Source organism: Hypanus sabinus, chromosome 2 (genome assembly GCF_030144855.1).
Source record: "Hypanus sabinus isolate sHypSab1 chromosome 2, sHypSab1.hap1, whole genome shotgun sequence".
NCBI classification, from domain to species: domain Eukaryota; kingdom Metazoa; phylum Chordata; class Chondrichthyes; order Myliobatiformes; family Dasyatidae; genus Hypanus; species Hypanus sabinus.
In genome coordinates this window covers 2,960,406-2,979,871 of record NC_082707.1, presented here as the reverse complement: position 1 = coordinate 2,979,871, position 19,466 = coordinate 2,960,406, and the positions used below count along the sequence as shown (strand labels likewise).

The window sequence follows — 19,466 nt, the reverse complement described above, 5'->3', positions numbered from 1 at the left end:
TGAGGGAGGGGTGGTACTGAGGGAGAGTCACACTGGGAGGGGTGGTACTGAGGGCGGATCACACTGTGGGAGGGGTGGTACTGAGGGAGAGTCACACTGGGAGAGGTGGTACTGAGGGAGAGTCACACTGGGAGGGGTGGTACTGAAGGAGAGACACTGAGGGAGGGGTGGTACTGAAGGACGGTTTTTGTGAGAGGAGTGGTACAGGGAGGGTTTTTGTGGGAGGGGTAGTACTGAGGGAGGGTCACACTGTGGGAGAGTCACACTGGGAGGGGTGGTACTGAGGGCGGATCACACTGTGGGAGGGGTGGTACTGAGGGAGGGTCACACTGGGAGGGGTGGTACTGAGGGAGAGTCACACTGGGAGAGGTGGTACTGAGGGAGAGTCACACTGGGAGAGGTGGTACTGAAGGAGAGACACTGAGGGAGGGGTGGTACTGAAGGACGGTTTTTGTGAGAGGAGTGGTACAGGGAGGGTTTTTGTGGGAGGGGTAGTACTGAGGGAGGGTCACACTGTGGGAGAAGTACTTTTAACGAACATCTTTTTGTCCTTTTTCATGTTTATTTTTATATTTTATTTTCCTGGTTGCACTTTATCCCAGTGTAAAGCACTTTGAACTACATCACCTGTATGAAAAGTGCTCTATAACTTAGTTATTGTTATTATTAATACCTGCTCTGGAGTAATGACATCTCTTCCCAGAATGACCCAGCTACGAACCTTACCACCTGACAGTTTCTAGCTGTGGGTGCTTTTCTCTTAAGCTACGATAAGCTGCCTGTTTTCATGACCTAACCCTTGACTTCCTTACATTTATCAGATTAGACTGTTTTAATTGCCATTTTCTATAGTTTATATTTGTTATAACTACTAATGTACGGCATATAACTGTTAGCACGCTTCCTAGTATGTATAAGCAGCTCTTCAGTGAATCCCCTAGTGTATTATTTTGGTGCTGCGTAGGGGCTATCTGAGGGGTTGTCTGTGAGTTTGAATGTTTTTTAACTCTGGGTATAAAAAGAGCTGACCAGAAAGCACCATCATCTTTTCTTCTTCTTTTCCTTCTGCTTATACCTCCATCACAGTCCCTTTTGATTCTCTTTGTTCTATTATCGTTTTGTGCCTCTTAGACCATGAGACGTAGGAGCAGAATTAGGCCATTCAGCCCATCAAGTCTGCTCCATCATTCCATTATGGCTGATTTTTTTATTCCTCTCAACCCCTTCTCCCTGTAACCTTTGATATCCTGACTAATCAAGAACCTATCAATCTCTGCTTTAAATATACCAAATGACTTGGCCTCCACAGTCATCTGAGGCATTGAATTCCACAGATTCACCACCATTTGTCTAAAGAAATCCCTCCTCATTTTTGTTCGAAACGGTTGTCCCTCTATTCTGAGACTGAGCCCTCTGGTCCTAGACTCCACCACTATAGGAAACATACTTCCCATATCCACTCTATCTAGGCCTTTCAATACTCCCAGTGGCGAGCCATTTCAATTCTGATCCTCATTCCCGTTCTGAGGTGTTGATCCATGGCCTCCTCTTCTGCTGAGATAAGGTCACTCTCAGGCTGGAGGAGCAACACATCAATTCTGTCCAGGTAGCCTCCAACTTGATGGCATTAACATTGCCACAGAGGGAGTACAGAGAAGGTTCACTAGATTGATTCCTCCACTGTTTTTTTTCCTATCCTCTTTCCCTCTTTTTCTATTCCCCACTCTGGCCTTTCGCCTCTCCTCACCCACCTATCACTTCCTCCTGGTGCCCCTCATCCTTCCTTTACTCCCATGGTCCACTCTCTGCTCCTTTCAGATTCCTTATTCCCCAACCCTTTACCTTTTCCAACTATCACCTCCCAGCTTCTTACTTCACCTCCCTCCCCCACCCACCCGGTTTCACTTATCACCTTCTAGCTTGTCCTCCCCGCACTGCATCCTTCCTCTTGCTTTCTGGTCCTGATGAAGGGCCGTGAACTGAACCGTTGCCTGTTTATTCATTTCCAGTGATGCTGACTGACTGACATGCTCAGCTCCTCCAGTATTCTGTATGTGCTCTTCTTTCAATATTCAATGAGATGCCCAGAACCATCAAACAGTCCTGGAATCACTCTGGCGAAACTCCTTTGCACGCTCTCCAATGCCAGCGTCCTGGACGAGGTGTCAACCGAAGAAACCAATAGGCAGAGCAATTTAGCGTAACTTTTGGAATAACGCACTCCTCAGAAACGTTTGTGATTGCAGGTAAACTTTTATTGTGAATAGAAATCTCATAGCAAAACATCAGGGACCAAGCTGGACTGGAATTCCTAGCCCCTCAGAATCAAAAGTAGAAAAGCATTGCAAATAAACATGTTGTTTTATGATGAATTAATACAGTCACTAGTGAATGGCAAAGCAAAAGACATTACTTTAAGTGCTTTATATAAAGTGTTTCATTTTCAGTAAAAATATCAACCATCTCATCTGGATCACATTTCACCTCCACTCTGTTGCTTCTCTGTGATAACTGGCACTCTCCTGACACTGGCTTGACCTCAGTCATCGTCAGGAAATGACAATGAACAGTCTGAAATCATGAGCTGCTGTGTAGCATTGGACTAAAGATGACCAGCTCTCTGAGCTTCACTCGTACCTCGGATTAAAACCCTGTACCCTGACAAGCTCAAACTTAGCAACGCACACTCTGCGGGAGGAACTCAGTGGGTCCAGTAACCAGGACATCTTCAAAAGAAACACCTCAGAAAGGAGGCATCCATCGTTAAGAACCCCATCACCCAGAGCATGTTCTCTTCTCATTGCTACCATCAGGGAGGAGGTGCAGGAGCCTGAAGACACACACTCGATGTTTCAGGAACAGCCTCTTCCCCTCCGCCATCAGATTTCTGAATGGACAATAAACCCATGAACACTACCTCACTACTTATTCTTTGTATTGCTCCTTTTTTGCACTACATATTTAATTTAATTTTTTTTCTAATTGTAATTTAGAGTCTTATTATTACACATTACAATGTACTGCTGTCGCAAAACAACAAACGATATTAAACCTGATTCCGATTCTGAGTTTGTTTGTGGGGATGTTGAAGTTTTGGGTCACAATATGTTATCTGAAACATGGTCAGTGTCTTTCCCTCCATAGGCGCTGCTTGACTCCTGAGTCCCCACGTCAGTTTGTGCGTTGATGCAGGTCACTGTCTCGGCTACCTTCCGTCTCAAGGTGAATAAACTTGAAGCATATAATAAAACAAATTTAGCTCCAGCTAACTGTGCAATTTGGTGCAAGGTGCTAGTTGTTCAGAAATGTTTAATGTGGTATTAAAGATGTTATAAGTGACAACTACAGAGCCTCGGTCTGAAGCTGGAACTGCGCGCAGACTGCTTCCCCTCTATACCCTCCCACTGATCAGTTTCACATAATCACAGCTGATTAGAGATATATAAATGTAGTAATTGTGCTTATAAAGTGTTTTAGGCATTAATATTTAGTTAAAGCAATAATGTTTATTGAGAAGCTGTAACTGAAGTCAACACAACAGGTTCAGGCAAAAGTCACTATGGTCAGGTCTAGCGTTACTGAGGGCCCAATAACAGAACCCAGTGTATGTCACATTCCTGAAGCAAAACTTGTAAACTGATTGATTTATCACCTAATGTAAGTCACTAGGCACTGAATTCACTGACTGCAGTGACTGTGTACTGATTTGACAGATATGCAGTCGCTGGGCACTGGATTCACAGTACAGTGACAAGGCACTGATTGTGCAATCACCGGACACTGATTTCACTAATTCCATAGTCACTGGGCATTGATTTAACAGTGTGCAGTCACTGGACAGTAATTTCACTAATTGTGTAGTCACTGGGCACTGATTTGACAGTTTGCAGTCGTTGGGGAGCGATTTCATAGTGTGTGCAGTCACTGGGCAGTGATTTCATTGTGTGCAGTAAATGAGTAGTGATTTGACACTGTGCAGTCACTGGACAGTGATTTCATAGTGTATGGAGTCACTGGGAAGTGATTTCACTATGCATGCCATCACTGATCACTGAATTCACTGTGTGTACAGTCATTGGGCACTGGTTTCACTGTCTGTACAGTCACTGGGAACTGAATTCACTATGTGCATAGTCAGTGGGCGCTGAATTCACTGTATGCATGGTCAGTGGCACCGATTTCAAAGTGGGTACAGTCAGTGGGCACTGATTTCACTGTGTGTACAGTCAGTGTGAACTGAATTCACAGTGCATACAGTCAGTGGAACTGAATTCACTGTGTATACAGTCAATGGGAACTGAATTCACTGCATGTACAGTCAGTGTGAACTGAATTCACTCTGTGTACAATCAATGGGCACTGATTTCACTGTGTACAGTCAGTGGGCACTGAACTCACTGTGTGTAGTTTCTGGACAGTGATTTTGCACAGTCTGCAGTCACTGCCCAGTGAGTTCAGGAGCACAGAGATGCTGCAGACCAGCAGGGGGCAGAATGAAGCCATAGTGACCACAGCATGTTGAGTTCAGACAAGATGAGTGAGCGGAGCAGACAGCCAAGGGCACGGCCTCCCGCAGACCCACCCATTTATATAATGATTGTCGCAGCAAACAACTGCCATTTTATTACGTAGATACCAATAACCCAGCATTTCTCACATGCACCAACTCCCAGAGTAATTGGAGGGGTCTGAATATAGTAAAGAAAGTAGGAGAGATTCATCAGGCAGAGGATCAAACGTGCTCCGCTAGTGGGAGCTCAGACCCAGCAGTTCCTACCCCACTGCTAGTTACCTTTTGAAATACAGCGTGGAGCAGGTCTTCCTGCCTCTCCAGGCCGCCACCCAGCAACTCCCTGACTTAACCGTAACTAACCACGGGGAATTTACAACGATCCATGAACTTACTAACCGTATGTCATCGGACTGTGGGTGGAAACTGCAGGAAAACCCACACTTTCCGTGGGACAGCCGGAGACTTTTCCTCAGGATGGTAATGGCTTATTCAGCGGGGTTTAATTTTAAGGCGATTGGAGGAAATTAAAGGGCGGTTTGTCATTAGGTAAGTTTTTTATATGAAAAGTGGCGAGTGTCTGGAATGCACTTCCAGGACTGGTGCTGGAGGCAGATACATCAGAAACATTGAAGAGACTCACAGATAGCAACATGGATGATAGAAAAATGTTGTGTTATATAGGAAGGGAAGGTTAGATTGATCTTAGAGTCCATTACAAGGTCGGCACAACGTCATGGGCCAAAGGGGCTGGACTGTGCTGTAATGTCCTATATTCGATAGAGACTTCGGGATGTATGTCCATAGTAGTCTGAAATTTGAGACGCAGGTACATAGGGTGATAAGAAAGCATTTGGTAGGCTTGTTTTCACAGGCTGGGGCACCATGTTTGAGTTGTTCAAAAGGAGGAGTATTGTGTACAGTCACATGAGTAACGGCCGTGGGCCTGTTTCTGCATGGTCATTACGGACAGGTGAGTTGGGGGCCTGTTTCTGCATGGTCATTACAGACAGGTGAGTTGGGGGCCTGTTTCTGCATGGTCATTACAGGCAGGTGAGTTGGGGGCCTGTTTCTGCATGGTCATTACGGACAGGTGAGTTGGGGGCCTGATTCTACATGGTCATTACGGACAGGTGAGTTGGGGGCCTGTTTCTACATGGTCATTACGGACAGGTGAGTTGGGGGCCTGTTTCTACATGGTCATTACGGACAGGTGAGTTGGGGGCCTGTTTCTACATGGTCATTACGGACAGGTGAGTTGGGGGCCTGTTTCTACATGGTCATTACGGACAGGTGAGTTGGGGGCCTGTTTCTACATGGTCATTACGGACAGGTGAGTTGGGGGCCTGTTTCTACATGGTCATTACGGACAGGTGAGTTGGGGGCCTGTTTCTACATGGTCATTACGGACAGGTGAGTTGGGGGCCTGTTTCTACATGGTCATTACGGACAGGTGAGTTGGGGGCCTGTTTCTACATGGTCATTACAGGCAGGTGAGTTGGGGGCCTGTTTCTACATGGTCATTACGGGCAGGTGAGTTGGGGGCCTGTTTCTACATGGTCATTACGGGCAGGTGAGTTGGGGGCCCTGTTTCTACACTGTCATTTCGAGTTGGGGGCCCTGTTTCTACATTGTCATTACGAGTTGGGGGCCCTGTTTCTACCCTGTCATTTCGAGTTGGGGGCCCTGTTTCTACATTGTCATTTCGAGTTGGGGGCCCTGTTTCTACACTGTCATTTCGAGTTGGGGGCCCTGTTTCTACACTGTAAGGTTTTAGTGAGCCTGCAGGGATTGGGATTCTGCTCCTTGCTGGTTTGGCACTCAGGGAGATACTTTCAGAAAATTATGTCAGAGCTTCTAAAGTACATAACTGACAATGGTGCCTCCAGCCTGTGTAGTATGTTGAAAAATCAGGAAAAAAAAAGAATGTTTGGAATGATCAGAAAATGTCCTGATACGTGTTGGCATCCCAAGGTATGAGGAACAGGAATGGTTTACAAAACTGGCATCTAAATAGATAGAAAATTCAAAAATATGAGGTGCAAAGGGAGTCCTTGTGCAGATTCCCTCAAGGTTAACTTGCAGGTTCGGTTGGTGGTGAGGAGAGCAAATGCCATGTTTTCCCGGAGGATCAGTGTGGAAAAGCAGGGATATAATGCTGAGCCTTTATAAGGCATTGGTCAGACTACACTTGGAGTATCGTGATCAATGGTTTCAGCTTGAATTGTCAACTGTTTATTCATTTCCATGGACACTGCTTGACCTGCTGAGTTCCTCCGGCATTTTGTGTGTGATGTCTTGGATTTCCAACATTTGCAGATTTTGGGGTATCGTGAGCAGTTTTGGGCACATTACCTAAGAAAAGGGTGGCAGGATGGAGATACGTCTCCACCAAAAGAGGTGTAAAGCCACTCCATCCCTCCATTAGCTTGCAGGTCAACCTTGGTCAACGTGTAACACCAGCTTAGCACCCCTCCCCTGGTGGATGGTCGCAAGAACAGCTGGTTCTGTGACCACTGACACCAGTATCGATAATAACTGGTCATCCATCTTGTAAGGGCTCTGGCCAGAAGGCAGCAACGTCAAACTACATGTGAAGAAAAATTTTCCAAGAATAATCATAGTCATGAGACCACGATCACCTACATCATATGACATGGCACATAATGCTGCTGATGATGATCTAAGCAAAGATGTGATGGTGTTGGAGAGGGGCCAGAGGGGGTTCATGAGAATGAAGGGGGGGGTGGAGTCTCACTGAAATCTATCAAATATTGATAGGCCAAGTGGAAATGGAGAGGGTTTTTCCTATAGTGGGGGAGTCTAGGACCAGGGGGCACAGCCTCAGAATAAAGAATAAGGAGGAATTTCTTTATCCAGGGTATGGTGAATCTGTGAAATTCATTGTCACAGACGGCTGTGGAGGCCAAGTCATTGGGCATATTTAAAGAGCAGGTTGATGGGTTCTTGATTAGCCAGGACATCAAAGGTTATGGGGTGAAGGCAGGAGAATGGGGTTGAGAGGGATAGTAAATCATCTACAATGTAAGGTGGAGCAGACGCGATGGTCAAATTCTGCTCCTGTGTGTTATGATTTTATACTATATATACTGCACGGTTTGGGAATGTGGTGGGTTGACTTGTAGTCCTTTAATAGATTTGTAGAAGTCTGATGAAGAACCATGAATTGGACAGTCACCCACAGAGAGCTGTGAAGTGTGCCAGAGTCAGCTGGTGCTATTATCAGATTTAAATTGAATTGGGAAGTATTTTTACTTGGTTTGAATGGACTGAGGTCATGCTGATGTAGGCTCTGATGTAAGACACACACAATCAATAAACATTATTACTTTGTGACGCTGGCATTATCCCCGTTCCAAATACAATACTAACTCAGTTTGCATAATCCAATCACGAATGATGAAGAAGGATTTGTTTTTCTGTAAAGTTCAGGTCCCTGAGGGGCTCCCTGTGGGTGATCTGTCTAATCTGCTGAGCTTTGTAACCTCCTCCTCCCACTGCGTATGTATCAGGAGCGTTCAGTGCTGGGGCAGAAACTTGGGTGTCATAAAGACTCTTGCAAATTTCTACACGTGTACTGGAGAGAGGATTGGAAAAAGCTGTAAACTTAGCCAGTTCCATCATGGGCACTCGCCTCCCCAGCATCGATCATTAAGGAGCCCCCTCACCCAGGACATCCCCTCTTCCCATTGCTATCATGAAGGAGGAGGTACAGGAGCCTGAAGACTCACACTCGATGTTTCAGGAACAGCTTCCTCCCCTCCACCATCAGATTTCTGAATGGACAATGAGCTCTACCTCACTATTTTTTAATATTTTGTTCTCATTTTGCACTTACTCGATTTCAAATATTTCTGATTGTACTTTAAAGTTTTCATCATTATATACTGCTGCAAATTTCAGTGCCTATGTCAGTGATGTGACGTCACAGGAAAGAGATGGAGCAAGTTCTGGAGAATGAGTACTTGGACTATTCACGGAGAAGTGTTGTTGCAGAGATCTGACACAGCGTGGTAACTCCGACTAGGAGGAACTCCATAGCAATGAGCGCAGACCTCAACCAGACAAACTGAAGATGGCGCTCTTGCTTCCACTCTTCAGGAAATGTATGAACCCTTCTCACTGAGGGCCAGTTTTACTCAATGCAAGCTAGGGCTTTTCTTTCTGGACTGAAGGAGATAACAGGTGACTTGATGGAGTTGTGCCGAATGTTAAGAGGAGTGGACAGCCAGAGAACAAGGGGGTCTGATATTAAGATGATTGCAGGGAAGTTCAGGGGGGCTGTCAGAGCTAAGGTTTTTACACAGAGTGGTCGGTGAGTGGAATGTGATGGTGGAGGGGCAGATACATTCGGGATATTTAAGGGGCTCATGGATGATAAGAAAATGGAAGGTTATGTGGGAAGGAAAGGTTAGGGTGATCTTGGAGTAGGCTAAAAGGTCGGCATAACTTCTTCGGCCAAGGGGCCTGGACAATGCCGGATTGTTCTATGTTCTAGAGGTCCCCATTCACAGTGGAAAGTGCAGCAGCACGCAGTTATAAAGACAAGAGATTCTGGAAATCCAGAACAACACACACAAAATGCTGAAGGAACTCAGCAGGGCAGGCAGCACCTGTGGCAACAATCGCTGACTGTTGAGTCATTTCTACAGATTCTGAAGCTGCTCCAGCATTTTGTGTGTGTTGCAGTGCAGGGATGCCAGTTTGGATCTGATCTTGGTTGAATTCTGTCGGCCCAAACCATCACATCACGTGTAGGAAGAGGAGGAGATTACAGAATTTCAATGATCTCACTCAGTAGGGAAAGGGGAGGGGGGTCATTCACACCTTGCTCGCAGTACCACGGAACAATACTGAAAATGTTCCTACGCCATAAATCTGCATTCACCAGAAAGATCTAGGGATAATGTAAGAGCAGCATTTGATGAATCTGGGCCTATACTCGCTGGAGTTTAGATGAAAGAGGGGGATTTCATTAAAATCTATCAAATATTTAAAGGCTTAGAGGACATGGAGAGGATGTTTCCTATAATGGGGAGTCTAGGACCAGCTGGCACAGCTTCAAAATAGAGGGACGTCCATTTAGAACAGAGATGAGGAGGAATTTCTTTAGCCAGAGGGTGGTGGATGTGTGGAATTCATTGCCACAGGCGGCAGTGTAGGGTAAGTCATTGGGTATATTTAAAGTGGGGTTTGCCAGGTTCTTGATTAATCAGGGAGTCAAAGGCTATGGGGAGAAGGCAGGTGAATGGGGTTGAGAGGGATAATAAATAGGGTTGTAATAAATAGGATTTCAACTTCCCTAATATAAACTGGGACCTTCTTAGTACAAGGAATTTAGATGGGGCAGTATTTGTTAAGTATATCCAGGAATTACTATTAGTCCAATGAGAGAAGACATTTGGATAGGCACATGGATGTAGGGAGGATAGAGGGATATCGACATGGTATAGGTAGGAAGGATTAGTGTTGGGCGGTTTTGATCTGCTGTTTATCTGACTCAGCACGATATTGTAGGTCGAATGCCTGTCCCTGTGCTGTACTCTAAGTTCTAAATCAGCTATGATGAAATGGCTGAGCAGACTTGAAGGATTGATTGGCCTAATTCTGCTCCTATGTTTTAAGGTCTATCTAGGCCTTTCAAAATTCAATAGATCTCCCCCATCCCCCATTCTTTGAAACTCCAATGAGTACAGGCCCAGAGCTGTCAAACAACGAGATCCTGGCCTCAACTGAGCTCCCTGCATCGTCCCTGCAGCCGATACTCCCAACTTTCCACATGACAATCCACAGAAACTCTCTTTCCAGAATGTTCTTAACAAGTTTGGACTCTCAGTGCTGCCTCTGCATTTGCTTATTTACAATGTCTGGCTATTTCGTTTTACTGCAAAGCAGATACCCAGAGCTAAAAAAAGGTTACTTTAGTCATTTATTGAGAGCCAGAAGTAAATATTATTCCTTCCTGTACAAACACAAAGCAAGAACGCTTGGTCCCATTTTTATCCAACTGCTGTTCAGTCAACAGCTCAACCTAGTGAGCATGGAAGAGAGGGCAGAGAGGGGGGGAGAGGGAGGGGTGGGGAGAGTGGGCAAGAGGGGGAGAGGGAGGGGTGAGGGTTGTGATGGGGAGAGGGGGCAAGAGAGGGAGAGAGAGACAGACAGAGAACGTGAGACACTGAATGTCAATGGCAATCTACAGAGAGGGTTGGTGCATGTGGATGAAGGTCCCACAACGAGACTTGGCAGGGTTTGTTCATCTGCCTGACTACTGCTCCCCATTTGTTTAGCTGTTTAACTGTGCCTGTCCTATACAATGATAGCTCTGGCCAGTGAGAGCCCTCGGACTAGCAGACAGCGCGAGCAAAGATCATCAGAAGGTGAAAGCGTAAAGAATGCGCTGCTGGAATATCTTTGGTAAGATTGTTGGCCCCAGCAGGATGCAGAGGTCCTGCTGGTCAGTGGGCTCACAGGTCAGTGGTGGCCTTGGCGGACAGAAGCTGGATGCACCTGGCGTTGCAGGATTTACAGTAGATGTGTCCATCCAGGGGGTAACATCCTTGTGTGTCACCGTCTGAGAGCAGGATGCCACAGTCCTGAGGAAACAGATAGCAGGGTATCAGTAATAGACGGGCTTCAGTCCTCCACGATGTCACCGAGATACATCACTGAAACAAACCCGGCTGCCTAACTCGTCCATGCCTACCTGAGCTGGCTGTATTTACCGGCATTCAAAGTACAAATTTCAAAGTTCAAAGTAAATTTATTATCAAAGTGCATATTTGGGATGACCAACCAGGTTAGGTCTTACACAGTGAATGAGCAGTTGAGCACTGAGGTGTTTTGTAGACAGAGGGATCTGGGAACACAGAGCCATAATTCCTTAGAAGTGGCATCACAGGTAGATGGTCAGAAACAGACCTTTTGGTATATTGGCCTTCATAAAGCAATGTATTGAGTCCAGGAGATGGGATGTCTTGTTGAAGTTGTAAAAGACAATGGTGAGGTCTAATTTGGAGGTTTGCTCACCTGCCTACAGGAAAGATTAAACAAGGTTGAGAGGGCACAGAGGAAATCGACAAGGATGTTGCCAGGTCTGGAGGACCTGAGTTTAAGGAAAGACTGAATGGGTTAGGACTGTATTCTTTAGAACGTAGAAGATTGAAAGGAGATTTGATGGAGGGATACATAATTATGAGGGGTATAGACAGGGTAAATGCAAGCAGGATTTTTCCACTGAGGTTGGGTGGGAATAAAACCAGAAGAGATGGGTTAAGGGTGAAAGGTGAAAAGTTTAAGTGGAACATGAGGGGGATCTTCTTCACTCAGAGGGAGTTGAGAGTGTGGAACGAGAAGTCAGCACAAGTGGCGGATGTGGGTTCGATTCCAACATTTAAGACGAATATGGATAGGTACATGGATGATAGGGGTATAGAGGGCTTTGGTCCAGGTGCAGGTCGATGGGAGTCGGCAGATTAATGGTTCAATGTGCTAGATAGGCTAAAGTGCCTGTTTCTCTGTTGTAGCGTTCTATAACTATGTCATCATATACATTCTCTTTCAGACTTTTACAGTAAGTATAAAGAACCATTAGTAATAAATAAATACATGATAAATATCGAGAAGATGAGACAGAGAGTCCTTGAAAGTGAGTCCATCGGTTGTGGGAACAGTTCAGTGTAGGGTGTGAAGTTGAGTGACGCTCTCCCCTCTGGTTCAGTGTTTGATGGTTGAGGGGTAATAACAGACCCTGGTGGAACACCACTAGTCACCGGCAGCCAGTCAGAAAAGGCTCCCTTTATTCCCACTCTTTGCCTCTGACATCCAACAACTGCTTTATCCATGCTAGAATCCTTCCTGTAATATCATGGGCTCACAGTTGTTAAGCAGCCTTCTTAAAATCAAAAGTCAAAGGCCTTCTGAAAATCCAGGTATACAACATTAACCGATTCTCCTTTGCCTATCCTGCTTGTCATTTCTTCAAAAAATTCCAACTGATTTGTCAGGCAAGATTTTCCCTTGAGGAAACCATGCTGACTACAGCCTGTTTTATCATGTGCCTCCAAGTACTGAGACCTCATCCTTAATAATTGATTCTAACATCTTCCCAACCACTGAGGTCAGACTAACTGGCATATAATTTCTGTTCTTCTGCTTCTCTCCTTTCTTGAAGAGTGGAGTGACATTTGCAGTTTTCTAATCTTCTGGAACCATTTCAGAATCTAGTGACTCCTGAAAGATCAGTACTAATGCCTCCACAATCTCTTCAGCCACCTCTTTCAGAACCGTGGGTGTACATCATCTGGTCCACCTCATGAGAATAGGTTGAGTGAACTTGGCCTTTTCTCTTTGGAGTGGCGGAGGATGCGAGGTGACCTGATAGAGGTGTATAAGATGATGAGAGGTAGTGATCGTGTGGATAGTCAGAGGCTTTTTCCCAGGGCTGAAATGGTTGCCACAAGAGGACACAGATTTAGGGTGCTTGGTAGTAGGTACAGAGGAGATGTTAGGGGTAATTTCTAAAGTAAGTACATGTTTGGCACAGCATTGTGGGCTGAAGGGCCTGTATTATGCTGAAGTTTTCTATGTTCTATGTTTCTCACCACTGATGTCAGGCTAACTGGCCTATAGTTTCCTTTCTTCTGCCTCTCTCCCTTGAGGACTGGAGTGATATTTGCAATTTTCCAGTCTTGCAGAACCATTCCAGAATCTAGTGACTCCTGAAAGATCATTACTTATGCCTCCACAATTTCTTCAGCCACGTCTTTCAGAACCATGGGGTGTACATCATCTGATCCAGGTATTATCTACCTTCAGCCCTTTCAGTTTCCCAAGAACCTTCTCCCAAGTAATGGCAACATCACACACTTAAGAACTCCTGACAGTCTTGAACATCTGCCACACTGGTTGGGTCTTCCACAAAGACCAATGCTCCAGAGAAAATCAGTTCCTTTCTCCACGCAGTGAGGCTGATCAACACCTCCACCCGCTAGCCCAGCCCTCCACACCCCCAACCACCACTACTGTATCATTTCCTGTCGGTGCTGGGACCATTTCTCTTTACATTGTATGTCAATGATTTGGATGATGAAACTGACAGCTTTGTGGCCCAGTTTGTGGATGATGTGAAGGTAACTGGAGGGGCAGGTAGCTTTGAGGAAGCTATAGAAGGACTGAGACAGATTAGGAGAATGGGCAAGGAAGTGACAGATGGAAAACAGTGTCAGGAAGTGTCTGGTCATGCACTTTGGTAGGAGGAATAAAAGCGTAGACCATTTTCTACACAGGGAGAAAATGAGAAAATCCTAGGTACACAGGGATTTGGGAGTCCTTGCGCAGGATTCCCAAAAGGTTAATTTGTAGGTTGAGTTGGTGGTGAGGAAGGCAAATGCAAAGTAAGCACTCAGTTTGAGAGGACTAGCATATAAAAACAAGCGTGTAATGCTGAGGCTGTATAAGGCATGCTTGAGTCCTCACTTGGGCAACTTATTTAAGAAAGGATCAATCTACCAGCCATGCCACTCAGGGACTTGGGCTATATATTTTTTGTGACTAGATGTGCGGTGTGCTGCGTGACGTTGGTCCTGTGTTTTGCACTTGGCCTCGGAGGAACACGGTTTTGTTTGGCTGTATTCATGCGCATGGTTGAACGACAATTAAACTTAAACTTGAAGTAATGCTGCTGGCCTTTTGGTGAACGTACCTCACAGCGATAACATTGGACATGGAAATCGCGGTCGAGAGCCACGATGCGCACCGTCTCCTCTTGACCTTCAGCGGGCATGATGGGCTCAGCACACACACAGCAGCGTGGAGCGAACTTCCTGCAGGTTAAAGCACAGAGAGGAGCTCAGCAGCTTGCTGACGAGGCACCGACTGCTACCTCGAGCACCACGGTAGCACAGCGATTAGCGCAACGCTGTTACAGCTTGGAGTTCAGTCTTGGCACCCTTTTATGGCGTCTGTTTGTTAAAGGTTTGTTTGGTAAAAGGAACAATAGTGCGGACTATTTTCTAAATGAGGAGAAAGTTGAAACATCAGAGGTGCAGAGAGATTTAGGAATCCTTGTGCAAGACTCCCAGAAGGTTAATTTACAGGTTGAGTCTGTGGTAAAGAAGTCAAATGCAATGTTGGCATTTATTTCAAGGGGAATAGAATATAAAAGCAAGGAGATCATGCTGAGGCTTTATAAGACACTAGTCAGGCCACATTTGGAGTATTGTCAACGGTTTTGGGCACCATATCTCAGAAAGGATGTGTTGTCATTGGAGTGAGTCCAGAGGAAGTTCATGAGGATGACTCTGGGAATGAAGGGGTTAACATGTGAGAAGCATTTGACAGCTTTGGGCCTGTACTCACGGCAATTTAGAAGAAGGCAGAGAGATTTCATTGAAACCTACTGAATGTTTAAAGAACTAGATAGGGTGGATGTGGAGTAGATGTTTCCTTTGGTGAGGGTATCCAGAACTACAGGGCACAGCTTCAAAACTGAGGGGTGACCCTTTAGAACAGAGTTAAGGAGGATTTTTATAAATGACCTGGATGAGGAAGTGGAGGGATGGGTTAGTAAGATTACTGATGACACAAAGGTTGGAGGTGTTGTGGATAGTGTGGAGGGGTGTCAGATGTTACAGTGGGACATTGATAGGATGCAAAACTGGGCAGAGAAGTGGCAGATGGAGTTCAACCCAGATAAGTGTGAGGTGGTTTATTTTGGTCGGTCAAATATGATGGCAGGATATACTATTAATGGTAAGACTCTTGGCAGTGTGGAGGATCAGAGGGATCTTGGGGTCCGAGTCCATAGGACGCTCAAAGCAGCTGCACAGGTTGACTGTGTGGTTAAGAAGGCATACTGTGTGCTGGCCTTCATCAATCGTGGAATTGAATTTAGGAGTCGAGAGGTAATGTTGCAGCTATATAGGACCCTGGTCAGACCCCACTTGGAGTACTGTGCTCAGTTCTGGTTGCCTCACTACAGGAAGGATGTGGAAGCCATAGAAAGGGTGCAGAGGAGATTTACAGGGATGTTGCCTGGATTGGGGAGCATGTCTTATGAGGATAGGTTGGGTGAACTCGGCCTTTTGAACAGAGATCACAAGGAGTTTCATTACCAGAGGGTGGTGAATCTGTGGAATTCATTGCCACAGATGACTGTGGAGGCCAAGTCTTTGGGTATATTTAAAGCAGATCTTGACAGGTTCTTGATTAGTCAGGACATCAAAGGTTATATGGAGAAGGCAGAAGAATGGGGTTGAGAGGGATAATAATTCAATCATGATGAAACAGCAGAGGAGACTCAATGGACCAAATGGCCTAATTCTTCTCCAATGTTGTAAGGAATACTGATGTCTATGAGTTGAGAACTCAGTTTTTTCCCAATTATACTAAATGCATTAGAACTGCAGATTCATCCACCAACATAGGGGACATATTTGTCCAGGGAGAGTCGGCAACATCAGGGACTGTACCCCAGGGAGAGTCAGTATACCTGGCACTCTACCTTAGGGAGAGTTGGTACATCAGGGACTGTACCCCAGGGAGAGTCAGTATACCTGGCACTCTACCTTAGGGAGAGTTGGTACATCAGGGACTGTACCCCAGGGAGAGTCAGTATATCTGGGACTGTACCCCAGGGAGAGTTGGTACATCAGGGACTGTACCCCAGGGAGAGTCAGTATACCTGGCACTCTACCTTAGGGAGAGTTGGTACGCCAGGGACTGTACCCCAGGGAGAGTCAGTATACCTGGCACTCTACCTTAGGGAGAGTTGGTACATCAGGGACTGTACCCCAGGGAGAGTCAGTATATCTGGGACTGTACCCCAGGGAGAGTCAGTATATCTGGGACTGTACCCCAGGGAGAGTTGGTACATCAGGGACTGTACCCCAGGGAGAGTCAGTATACCTGGCACTCTACCTTAGGGAGAGTTGGTACATCAGGGACTGTACCCCAGGGAGAGTCAGTATATCTGGGACTGTACCCCAGGGAGAGTTGGTACATCAGGGACTGTACCCCAGGGAGAGTCAGTATACCTGGCACTCTACCTTAGGGAGAGTTGGTACATCAGGGACTGTACCCCAGGGAGAGTCAGTATACCTGGGACTGTACCCCAGGGAGAGTTGGTACATCAGGGACTGTACCCCAGGGAGAGTCAGTATATCTGGGACTGTACCCCAGGGAGAGTTGATACAACGGGACCTTGTGCAAATCTGGTCTCTGGTTTGTCCTTCTTCCCGAGGGATGTTGGTGTGGAGGGGAGGGCAGATGGAACTGACAGGGTGGAGGCTGTGTCCCGTAACTTGGTGAGGCAGGAGTCAGACGGTGTGTCTCAGATCCCAGTTGCTGGTCTGGTAGAGATGACCTTTATTTGTTGCAAGTGCATCAAAACAGAACGTGAAATATGTTGTTTGTGACAATGCCCAACACAAGCCCACAATACCACCATGCTTCCAACAGCAGCACAGCTTGCCACAGCTCAGTAAGACGACACTGGCTGTCAGTTCCAGTGCCCTCTCCCAGCAAGTTGCCACGTTCCATCCATCCCATGTGTGCCTGGCTTTCCTCCCAGAACAGCCTATTCTGTCTTTGTGAATTGCCCCATGATCAGGTTTGGGTTAAACTGGTGAGTTGCCGGATGGGGCAGCTCAAAGGGCCTGTTCTGTTCTGAATAACCAGAGGAGTAGAGATAGAGTACATGCAAGCAGCTTTTTCCACTGAGCTTGGGTGAGACCAGAACTGGAAGTTACGGGTTAAGGGTGAAAAGTGAATGTTTAAATGGAACATGACGGGAATCTTGTTCACTCAGGGTGGTGAGAGTGTGGAGCAGGAATTGATCGTACAAACCGGGGTCGGAATTGATTACGCAGACCAGGGCAGGAATTGATTGTACAAACCGGGGCCGGAATTGATCACGCAGACCGGAGCAGGAATTGATCGCGCAGACCGGGACAGGAATTGATCATACAGACCGGGGCAGGAATTGATCGCGCATACCGGGGCAGGAATTGATCGTACAGACCGGAGCAGGAATTGATCGCGCAGACCAGGGCAGGAATTGATCGCGCATACCGGGGCAGGAATTGATCGTACAGACCGGAGCAGGAATTGATCGCGCAGACCGGGGCAGGAATTGATCGTACAGACCGGGGCAGGGATTGATCATACAGACCGGGGCAGGAATTGATCGTACAGACCGGAGCAGGAATTGATCGTACAGACTGGAGCAGGAATTGATTGTACAGACCGGAGCAGGAATTGATCGTACAGACCAGGGCAGGAATTGATCGTACAGACTGGAGCAGGAATTGATTGTACAGACCGGAGCAGGAATTGATCGTACAGACCAGGGCAGGAATTGATCACGCAGACCGGGGCCGGAATTGATCGTACAGACTTTTACTTTAAGTTGTATCAATCTGATTCTTCTTCAGATGATACCTATATGAATGCTTTTTTCAGTATATCAACATTCCTACATTGTCTGCTGATAGCCTAACACAGTTAGATCAGCCTATTTTCAACGAAGAAGTGGCTGAGGCTATACGCGCTTTACATTCTGGTCAGACCCCAGGACCTGATGGCTTTCCTGGGGAGTTTTATAAAACTTTCACTACGTTACTTACACCTTATTTATCCTCTGTTTCGTCAGAGTCCTTTAAATCAGGTAAACTCCCTCAATCTTTTTATGAAGCTTTTATTTCTCTTATTCTTAAAAAAAAATCCAGCTGAATATTCTTCATATAGACCGATTTCTTTATTAAACGTTGATGCAAAAATTTTATCCAAAATCTTAGCTCGAAGACTTGAAAATATCACATGACCAGACAGGATTTATTAAAAATCGTTACTCACGTTTTAATATACGTCGGTTATTGAATGTGATATATTCACCATCCAAAAAAAATCAGAGTGTATATTATCCTTAGATGCAGAAAAAGCCTTTGATAGGATTGAGTGGAATTATCTTTTTAAGACCTTAGAAAAGTTTAATTTTGGGCCTAATTTTATTCGTTGGGTTAAATTAATCTACGTCTCCTATTGCTCAGGTTATTACTAAGCTCTTTAAATTACAGCGGGGAACTAGACAAGGTTGCCCTCTTAGTCCTTTACTTTTTGCTTTAGCTATAGAAACCCTAGCAAAAGCATTTCGAGAATCTAAGGACATTTCTGGTATACTAAGGGAAGGTATGACTCATAAAATTTTGTTATACGCTGATATTTTACTTTTCATCTCTAACACTGAAACCTCTTTACCTTCAGTTCTTTCTTTAATTTCCCAGTTTAGTTTTTTTGTTTCAGGATATAAGCTGAACTTACATAAAAGTGAGCTATTTCCTTTAAATGACCTAATGTCATCAAATGCCAAATTTCCATTCCAAGTTGTTACAAGTCAAATAATTTATATATCTAGGTGTAACAATGACTAAAAACTAAAAAAATTTATTTAAAGAAAACTTAAACCCCTTATTGAATTATGTGAAAAAGATGCTTTCTAAATGGTCTCCTCTTTCTTTATCCCTAATTGGCCAAATTAATTCGATTAAAATGATGATTCGTCCTAAGTTTTTATATCTTTTTCAGGCTTTACCCATTTTTATTCCTAAGACCTACTTTGATTCTTTAGATTCAATTTTAACATCTTATATTTGGAATAATAAACAAGCTCGTTTAAGTAAAGTTTACCTGCAAAGAAATAAAGAGATGGGTGGATTAGCCCTACCCAATTTTAGGTTTTACTATTGGGCTGCCAATATAAGGGATATTACTTTTTGGTTCTATTATATTTATCGTAAAGATTGCCCATCATGGGTCTCCTTAGAAGTTAATTCTGTAAAAAATTCCTCTATTGTCTCTATTCTTGGATCATACTCTTCTTTTTCAGCAAATAAAGCAACACATTGCATCTCAATATCACCAAGACCAAGGAGATGGTGGT

General features: G+C 45.2%; 1 protein-coding gene across 4 annotated transcripts in view; it reads right to left on the bottom strand.

Moving 5' to 3' along the window:
- Positions 1-2,233: 2,233 nt before the first annotated feature.
- Positions 2,234-19,466, bottom strand: part of lpp (LIM domain containing preferred translocation partner in lipoma) — a 565,002-nt gene continuing 547,769 nt past the window's right edge. For all 4 annotated transcript variants that reach the window (XM_059991268.1, XM_059991276.1, XM_059991259.1 and 1 more), the window contains exons 9-10: positions 14,232-14,352; positions 2,234-11,124 (exon numbers count right to left, since the gene is read on the bottom strand). In XM_059991268.1, coding sequence (XP_059847251.1) covers positions 10,996-11,124; positions 14,232-14,352 — 250 coding nt within the window. In that variant the 3' untranslated portion in view covers positions 2,234-10,995. The remainder of the gene's footprint in view (positions 11,125-14,231; positions 14,353-19,466) is intronic.